This window comes from Vanessa tameamea, chromosome 11 (assembly GCF_037043105.1).
Source record: "Vanessa tameamea isolate UH-Manoa-2023 chromosome 11, ilVanTame1 primary haplotype, whole genome shotgun sequence".
NCBI classification, from domain to species: Eukaryota; Metazoa; Arthropoda; class Insecta; order Lepidoptera; family Nymphalidae; genus Vanessa; species Vanessa tameamea.
In genome coordinates, this window is record NC_087319.1 from 9459229 (window position 1) to 9469675 (window position 10447).

At 29.7% G+C, this 10447-nt stretch overlaps 1 protein-coding gene across 1 annotated transcript; it reads right to left on the minus strand.

Annotated features, from left to right (window-relative positions):
• Positions 1-7027: 7027 nt before the first annotated feature.
• LOC113402538 (uncharacterized) lies at positions 7028-10189 on the minus strand. Its single transcript, XM_026642820.2, has 5 exons — positions 10085-10189; positions 9456-9672; positions 8842-8972; positions 8250-8402; positions 7028-7198 (listed from the first exon to the last, which is right to left on the minus strand). The coding sequence occupies exons 1-5, from the start codon at positions 10152-10154 to the stop codon at positions 7047-7049; spliced, it is 723 nt and encodes a 240-aa protein (XP_026498605.2). The 5' UTR covers positions 10155-10189; the 3' UTR covers positions 7028-7046.
• Positions 10190-10447: the final 258 nt, after the last annotated feature.

Consider the following 10447-nt stretch of genomic DNA (forward strand, 5'->3'; position numbering starts at 1 on the left):
TCCATGGTAATCTATTCTCCTCGTAAACATCTCTTACGTACCGTTTAGTATGCTATCTAGTAACTCCCATATATATGAAACTTGGTTGTGATTTTAGAGTGCAGTCAGACGATATTTTTATAATAATATCCACTATTATTTAAAATTATTAATACCTGTGACCTGTTATATAGTTCCACTCTAGATAAATTCATAGCATTATCACCAGGATCAATTTATGTAAATTAAAAAAACAAAAATTATATACATTTAAAATATATAGGTATATTCAATTGAAAATTTTGAGTACGATGTAGTTGAGAACAGGACTTCATGTAGTAAGTAAGACTATGAACTGATAGGTTTCTTGTAATGTTGTTCTCGTGTTATAATTTTCTAATTAAAACTTGGTTTTTAGTATGAATGCTACTTCAAACTAGTTTCTGAAAGTTTTACACTTGTTATTGTTCTACTATGAGCAAGTAGCTTCTTTCGCAACTTTAATTTACAAATGAATACTATGTTATCGAAATACTTATTTTTAGTTTTAACATCGCTAATGTTAATTGTTGATCAAACTTATTTATATGTTAATTCAATACGTGCGTAGCGCTGTTAAAATTCCTATTACAAGTAATATATTTAAGTTTATCTATTAGAATGTGTGAGTCATCTTGGAAATTAATTTTAGCCCGTTCACTCCATTGCTCCATTCACAATCACTGACACAATTCTGGTGCTTGTAAAATATAATCAATGCAAAATTGTATTCATAGATGGATTAAATAAATGATTAATTTAAAAAGTATATATATTTATCATTTTTTTTTATAATTAATTTTTTTATGATCCGTCACTAATAATCAAAAAATATAATAATTGAAGATGTACATTTTTGACTCATCCATCTTTTAATATTCTTGAATTCCGTTTATTAATTAAAAACTTTTAATCATTACGCAGGCGTCTTTCAACGAAATGACAGCATGAAGCAATATCTAGATCTATTAATAAAACCTCAGATGAATAGTGTCACAGATAATAAATTGCCGCTTTTAAGAATCCAAGTAAAAATTTGTCAACGTTTTTGAAATTATTGGTTTGTCTGACTTAGATTTACTATTAACTTCAGCGAATTCGTTACAATATTAAATTTTATTATTGTATTGAATAATAAAAAAACTAAATAGTTTTACTCTCTTAATATTAAGTTTATTATTATTATTTTAGTTTTAATTGTAACCACTGGTTTTTGATTCGTCATATCGGCTTGCTCTTTTTGTGTAACAGTCTGTGAGTCTTTTTTTTTTTAAATATTTGTTAGATTTATCGTTTTCTCTTTCTAATATTTATTTAAAATTGAGGTCACCTGTTAGTAAATTTTCAATTAACCATTTAATTTTGAACGTTTAGATATATCTAAGATTTAATCTATTTTAAATAATTATTAGATTGTATGAAATTGAAAAAGAAACTGCGTATTTTATATTTTTTAATTTATATTCTGCTATTTTAAATTATGCCTTTAAGACGTTGGCATTCGAAAATCATGTAATTAATTAGCCAAATTTTTAAAGTTCTCCATCTCGTCATCTACTTTGACGAAGAAAGGGAAGAAGAAAAGCCACTGGCATATTTGCCATCATTCCATGCGGTTATGGTTTGTACAGCTCACATTTGATTTTTTATGTGTATTATAACATATAATTGCGATTTTATAATCGTGTAATAAAATACCAATAATGTAATTCCTTATTCTTTGATTGAATAGCATCTCTCTGTCGATTCTAATCATGCATACGTCTAGATATAAAATCTAAAACAAGTTGGACTTTGGACTAGCTCGACCCTTTATTTCGAAATCCTTAGCCTCGTCAATCAGCCATTAGACCAACGAGGCAGGTTTGCAATTATTTATTAATGATAGTGTGATCCAAAGTGACTATTAGATTCAAATTATTTTCATATAAGATATAGTTCCTTAATGTCCATTAATAAGGTCGTGGTCGTAATCTAATTCATAATGAATATTTATTTAGAACAGTGATTCCCAAAGTGGTCCAGGTGGACCCCCAGGGGTTCACGAGAGACTTGCTGGGGGTCTACGTAGGCGTGAATAAAAAATGGGGGTCCATAAGATGTTAATGGGGGTCCACGAAAATTTATCTGCTTTTGACAGTGCAAGAGCAAAAATGTAAGCATAGTTTTTATAAGGGCCTACATACATTGTTTTAAGTACTAAGCAGATAATATTTTAATAAGGCAAGCGACTGTTACTTGTCCAAACTTGCGTATTCGATATTACGTACAATTTCGTGTACAGACTTGCAAAGCGCTATCCGCCCGACAATGCTTAATGCTTGTTCAGACGTGAACTTGATCACCACTATAAATACTTGATGCCCAACCTACCTAGGTTTTTTTTATTTTTCTTCATCAGTTTGAGAGAGAATCACTAACAAATTCATAGATTTTAATTGTTGAAATACTCGTACGGTTACTAAGGATAGAATTAAAAGCACAAATATTAAACAAATTTAAATTTAGTTCATATTTTAGTGTTTCTCTCAAACTGTGGTTACGGACACAAGCCAATAGGTGGTCCATGAGAAAAATAAATTTGAGAACTACTGATTTAGAAAGATGAGAAATTGAAATTTTTACTCAATTAAAAAAATATACCTGAACAGACGGATAACGAATGAAATCCATTCCGTCTTTCCTTCATTTCCATTTTACTCCAACGAAATGATAAATAAAAGCCATCTTTTGCCTTAAGTGTAATTACGATATCTTCATGGAAGCCATTAGCAGCTAATGTGACACTAGATCATTTATTCTAAGAGTAATGGTTGTATTGCGACTGCTTGAATATATAATACTGATTTTTAATATAATCATATTTCATATTTTTATATTTTATAAAATTCCATTAAAATTATTTTTATTTTATAAAATTATACACATCATAAACAATGAAAATCTGTAATCGTAGATATGATATTGATATGACAGTAAAAATCACACTGGTTTTTACTAATATTTTCCATTGGACTTTACATTATTAATTATACTTATATTATTATAAGCTGGATGAGTCGGTTTATCTCAATGTTCGAGATCTACCTGTGTGACTTAAGAAAAAAAATATTTGCTATAAATTAATTTATTTATTGATAAAAGTTATACGGGATAAAGTACGAGCCAGTAACGTTTAACGCGAATAAAACCGAACGAAACAGCAAGTGTATTTTTTACATACATACATTACGAAAAGGTCCCAAAAAAATTTATAAAACAGAGGCTATTGAGCATTATTGTTCCGCGTTTAGCGGATGATCGCTTAATTTAAAATAAATATTTTGAGAGCCACCTCGATGACAGGGCGACGGGAGGTCGGTTCTAAATTGTCTACGTGATTGATTAGTTATCGCGGATATTAATAAAGCACCAATTAATGCTTTGCTTAAACGTGAGAGCGTTTAAGCAACGCTTTCACGGTATATTTTATAGCAAAAATACTTTTATTTATTTGTATTATTACTTTTTAATAAAAATCGTCATATTTAATTGAAATTCAATTCCTTGAAAACGCTTGTTTATTTATATTTAAGAAAGATTGATAAAAATCCGTGATGCAGTTTCAATTTTTAATGTAATTCGAATCTCAAATTCTGATATATTTTTTACGTGTTTGTAAGCTTCTTTTTTTTAATTTTGTATGATTTAAACTTTATTATATTGAGGTACATGTAGAAAAGCGCTTGAATAAAAGAATCATCTATGTGAACTTTTTACAAATTTCATTTTGGGAAACGGCCGGCTCGCTAGATTGACAGTTTTCAATTTATGGAAATTGTTTTATATTTTACAACGACTTTCTATATAAATCAGCTAAGTTGTTTCTTATAGTCATGTAGCCTAGATCATCATCATCATCATCCTCTTGAACTTATCACAATTTTATTTGGGGTCGGCGCAGCATGTTCTTCTTCTTCCATACTTCTCTGTCTAACGTCACTCACAAGCTACATTCTTCCGGCCATATCGTCTTTCACACAATCCATCCATCGTTTCTTTGGTCGTCCCCTTCTTCTATATATATATTGAATATATTTATTCATCAGCCCATATACAGCCCATATATAGTTACAAATTTTGTCAAAATAAATAACATATTAAATTGAAATGTTTTCTGATCTTCTTTATAAGGTCAGAAAACTACCATAGAGGTTTAGGTTATATCCAGACCTTGCCTTGTTTTTATTGAACGGTTTTTAATGATAGCTTTAGCTACATACATATATAGTATTGATTAAAAAAGATCTATGTATATGCAGTAGCTGAGTACGGGCGGAGAATTATTGATATGAAACTTTAAGTGATTGCTTCCAGCTTATGGACGTACTTTTGTCATAAATTAATTATATGTTATATATTTTTGACACATGAATCCTCAATCATATATACGTGGATTTTCTAAATATAGATGACTAATAATACTTTACGTATCAAATTGAATATAATAATAATTAAAAGTAAGTGAAATATTTCCAAGAATAAGTTCTGACGAAGTGAGAAAAAGAAAATAAAATTTTAAAAAAGAATACTTCGTTGAACTGCGATCTGTAGACATCACAGCTTTGCTGTAAAATGCAGACACCATTCTTTATTTTTGAAACGAATATAATTTAGGCACTACAGCTGTGGGTCTCTTGAAAATTTATTGCCTGTTAGTATTAAAGAAATTCTTATAAATTATTTTGAAATACTGTAAAAGTATATTTTATATAAGAGCTGAGATAGCCCAGTGGTTAGGGCGCGTGCATAAGTCTTAACCAATGATTGCGGGTTCAAACCCGGACCACTGAATATTCGAGCGCTTAATTTGTGTTTATAATTCGTCTCATTGTGTGTCTAATTCTAAAGAAATTCTGCCTCATATTATGTAGCTACCAATTCGCATTGGAGCAGCGTATTGAAATTAGTTCCAAACATTTTGCTCAAAGAGAAAGATTATACATATTAGTCTGTAAGCCCTTGCAGCTAGTAAGGTCACATTTTTAATACTACATATTGTATGAGTTCGAGCTTGTAACTTGCATATTGCTTTTTTTTTATTATTTATCTTTAGCCTGTTATGTTATTTAGTATTGATCTTCAATATAAAATGTTAAATGTTTATGTTAAACGATGGATGGATTGTGTGAAAGACGACATGTTTAGAAAGAATGTTACTTGTGAGATGACGTCCGACAGAGAAGTATGGAAGAAGAAGACTTACTGCGCCTCAAGTAAAATTGGAATAAGGGAAGGAGGATAAGATGATAAAATGTTAAATAAAATCAAACTATTATCGTTGGAATATTATCCTTATTATTGATTTATTTATGACTTTCACTTCGCACATAACACATTAACTAGTCTTGATTACATGAATTACATTTCCATATTTTCGTGTGTAGACAGTGTATAATATCGTAAGAATAAATTAATAATGAGTCACAGACCTTGAACTTGACGTGCGAAATTACAGCGTAATTCAATTAATATTAAAAGTATTGAAGAATCAAAATAAATGTCGCATACTACTTAAACTTATATAAAATTAATATAATAATTTTTATTAATATTTTGATTGGAATATTGAATAAAATAATTATTTATTTCGCTTATGCTAGAGGCAAGTTCTATACTATATACTAAGTTATACGCTAACGAATACGTTAAATTCGCGATCCAATTTCGACTATTCTTCACAAAAATCATTCTCAACTGAATCGTAACTAGGGATCAATTTTACTAGTTTATAATGGTTACGATATCTTATTCCGATCCAACTTCGACAGAACCACAACGAGTAGTTGTATTAATAGAATAATAAAACGGCTAAAGGGCACCAATTACGTTTCTATTCGATTGCGATAAAATAACATTTCATTACATTCTTAATAATAATCAACGTTAATCATAACTTAGTATATTGTTATTACAGTTTTATAGGTAAATCCCTACAAATAATGAACCAAAGCAAAGCGTCAGTGTTATTAAAATTAATTTAATATTTTAATATGATAAAATCTTACTTTTTATTAATATGTTACATTTTATAATGCTGGTATGAAACGGCCTTTGTCGATAATAGTTTGGTTGGTTAATTGTTTATAAGGAAATAAAATGAGGTATTATTAATATAGTTTTATTTCGAAACAAAGATATAAATATATAATACAATTTTGGGTCTTTGTCGTAAAAACATTGAAACAGACGCTACAATTAAAATTTTATTATAAATTATTCGTTAACAAACGTGTAAATTAAAGAGCATTAATTATATGATTATCATAAATTATTTCAATTACGATCAATTATTAAAATTGATAATCGCTTTTTCATTAATAGATAATAACCACAAAGCATTTATGTACATTACAGCAGAATTTATTGTAATAGACGAATGACTTGATGGCCTAGTAGCTAGATATAAAGCCGCTCCCGCGGTTCTGGGTTGATACCCCGGTCGGTACGATTAATATTATTGATTTTTCTGTCGAAAAATTATCAGTACCAGCCCGGTGTCTAAAAATTATAAGTGTGTACGGAGTGTACATGCCTTGCAAACCACGTCAAGTCTTTGATTCTCCGCCTGAAATCTTACCGCTCGTGTGGGATTTGCGGTCCCATCACATTATAAGAGTGTGGAAATAGAGATTTCACCTGTCACGCACTTGTCCATTTAAATACATCCTGCGTAGTAGTTTGGTCTCCCGTGAGATCAACGACATGTCCGATATCGATCAAGACGACATAATCACAATAGACCGTTGTTGATAAAATAAAGAAAGAAAAGACTCCATCTTTAAAATATTGTAAATTCTACTTCTATTGTTGCTCTTTTTTTCAGGTAATTGTGTCTTGCATCACATTAGTTGATATTAATAAATTGACAAAAATTAAACTACTTATTATATTCAAACATCAAATCACGAAAGCTTTTAAAATATTTCTTAAAATAATAACTTTTTTATTATTTTTAAACGAGTCTAATTATTAATTAAAATTTGTGTCTAGTGGCCAACGCGGTTCTTTAAAGGCATATCGAGCATGTTGTTTCTGAAGATTTCAAACATATAATCAGCGGCTGCGTCTATAAAAATCGGTGAATATAATTCTGTGATAAATTTCCAATTATAGTTTAGGAAATAATGTATCTGGTGACCTAGAAGAGAGTAATTCATTTTTTAATTTATAAATTATTTAATCACAAAATCAAATGTTATAATTACTAAAATATACTTAATGGTAAGCCTTGTGCAAGCACGTTTGGGTAGGTATTGATCAGATATTCTACCACCAATTTTGTATCGCTATGTCATTGCAAAGGTGAGTGAGCCAGTGTAACTACAGACATAAAAAACACAACCCCATGTCTCCAAAAGTTGGTACCTTACAGATGTAAGTAATGTTTAATATTTCTTACAGCGGTGGTAATCACTTACTATCAGATGTCCCAAACAATGTAAGTATCGCTCTATATAACAATTTCTTTATTCAAGTAGGCACTTATAAGTACTTATTTATGATGATGTCCTAATATTGAATTAAATTCAACAAAATATAACACAATGGATAAAAATATAGATGTTAAGTCTTACTGATAAATAATTTCTAAATTCTACTTTCGAGTTTGTAACTAAGTAACATCGAATATAATTTTTCATTTTCAATGTCGTATTTGTAACTTTATATTTTGATATCTGCTGAAATGGTAAACACAATTTTGATAAAAAAACACCTTGTTTGAATGACATCTTGCTGTAGCATTTTTATGGAATAAATATATAGTTATGTAAAAAGAATAAATATTTGATTTAGTATCTATTTGAAAACCCTGCCGTCAAAATTATGGGCTTATTATTTGTCGCATACTTAACTTATCAGAATTAAGAAGAATTAATAATTACTTTAGAATAAAGCTTGTCGATAAAGTTATGATTTACAAAACATGGTTGAAAATTGTCACTATGAGTCAATTTTGCATGTATTTCAGACATTGCACCGCCAATGCATAGCAGGGAATGCAATCTATGATATTGTATCCTCTCTGCCTCTCATTACATTGGCTCATTTACACCTTAAGCTGGATCATAGCAATTCGGTAAAATTTATGTTTTCCGATAGTTAAGAGGATGTTTAGATTATAACTGAGCTCGCCTGAATGTTATATACTATAACATAAATGGGAAATATATGTATCTATATTAACTCACTTAATTCCTCGTCTCCATAGTAAAGATTTTTTAAAGTAAAGTCAGCATTATCTCGTACGTCGTAAAAGTAACGGTAGTTTGTAAGATTTATATACTGTTGACCAGACTCTTCGATAACACTAAATGGCATGGCCATACCGAATTGAATATTTTCTGAAAAATTAATATTGTCAACATTGTGTCACTGATTATGATAATGACCCAATACACCATTATTAGTTCATGTAATACGATTTATTTCAATTTTTGCAAGTTTTCTTACAATTTTCTTGAATTGATTAGTTTAAGTTGAATTAATTGCCCATGAAAAATTATGTCTTCTGATAAAATAAAGAAAACCCTTATTCGAAAATTGATTCCAGACCCTTTCTTGCTGTGTTCTAAATTGCATGATTTTATATTTGTTTATAACTAACAAAGCCAATACCTAAAATATCTAGGACATCGACTTCAATTTGTAATATCGATTAGAAAATTTGCAAGTAGGTTTTTGTAATTTGGTTTGCAATCGTTTAGTACTTTAACTCTTTGATAATAGCTTGTTTAACTGAAAATTATTTCGATATTTGATTGATTTGTTCGAAATACTTACTGAAATGTGCGATACAGGGTCCTTCCCCGCTAATGGGTTGCGAAAATAACATTCCATCCGTAATGTATTGACACGTGACCAACATATCGGTATGGAAGGTTATGTGAATAACATCAAACACGAAACTAAATCTGAAAAATAATTTAACATTATTAAAATTAGCTAGTATTAACTACAAGTAATTATTATGATCAATGAATATCAAATTATAAACCACGATGTGTATTGGAGACGTAGTGAAAGAGCGAGCAAGTAGGTTCAAAAATCTTTAACAAAGACAAGTTTTTCGTTGCTATTCCAAAGAAGATCTTTGCTGTAGCCTCATTTATGTTATATTTTATATAAATTTAAATTGCACTTCAAGCTACAGGAACAATTCATAACACCGATGTTTCATAGTTGACTAATGTTTCTTGTGGACTAACTTATACCAAAATAACAGTTTCCAAGACAGAGAAGAATGTCTTCTAAATCAACGATATCCTCACTTCATCGACCAATTTATTCATTTGAATTCACATTTCTGTGGTATTTAAAGAACTTGCTGTACTCAATTATTATTTCTATGTAAAGTAGAAAATAATATATTAACCTATAATTGATATTCAACTTACCCAAAGCTATCTAAAACCGCTTCGTTTAGGCCACTGTATACTAGATTTGTTGTGTTCAATCTCCAACCACCCTTGTTCAAATCAATTGCGTCTACTCTCAAAGCGTCAAATTGTGGGGGTTTTGTTGGAGCCCCGTGATAAGGAGTAAAATCAGTGTCTCCTCTGAATATGTTAAAGAAATTTTGGTTCTGAAGAAAACTGGTTAAAGGGACGGTACCTAATAAAGGATAAAAATGTATTAAAAATTATAATTCATAATATTATAAAATATGTACCCACTGTTAGGCTAAGGCCTCGTGGAAGAGAAGGAGGTTTTTGAGTATTTTTCCACCAGGCTGCTTAAATGTAAGTTGGGGATACATATATGGTAGAATTTCATTAAAATTTAACATGCAGGTTTCCTCAGGATGTTTTCCTTTACCGTCAAGCACAAGATTAATGAAGGGTTTTCCACTACACAAGGGTCACCACTGAATTTTAAAATACACGCTTTCTAACTGGGCCATCTTGGCTCACAATTATTTATTTTTGCTTAAATACAATTAAAAATTCTATACAGTTTTTGATATACAAGAGTGTCTACTTTTTTAATTAAGGGTCATTATTAATAGTTTGTCGGAGCAACCCACCTGATGCTAAGGTACTTGAAACTTGGAGTCCAACAATTGCGAAATATAACAAACAACCCATGACTGCCATGATATCTAACTGTATTGTGCATGTTTAGTTATCGTTTGCCTTTTATACACTTTCTGCTATTTACTAAGTTTAGTCAAATCTTTTGTTTTTCAATTAAGTTATTACATTTATTGTGGGTTCCGTACATAAATATATCTAATATACTTATTTTATTTATTAGTTAAATTATAACAATAGGATTATTATATAATATATCATAACCATATTTTTTTAAAGAAAGAAAGTCTAAAACACTTGTTTTAACAGAACTGTATTTCTGGGGATATTTATTTGTATTCTCAACTAATATTTAT

Bases quoted from the DNA above. Each gene is read 5' to 3' on its own strand.
- LOC113402538 (XM_026642820.2), bottom strand. From the start codon at position 10,154: ATGGCAGTCATGGGTTGTTTGTTATATTTCGCAATTGTTGGACTCCAA. The intron at 9,673-10,084 runs GTGGGTTGCTCC...ATCCTTTATTAG, and splicing joins TTCAAGTACCTTAGCATCAG to GTACCGTCCCTTTAACCAGT. The intron at 8,403-8,841 runs GTAAGTATTTCG...TTAATTTTTCAG, and splicing joins ACCCTGTATCGCACATTTCA to AAAATATTCAATTCGGTATG.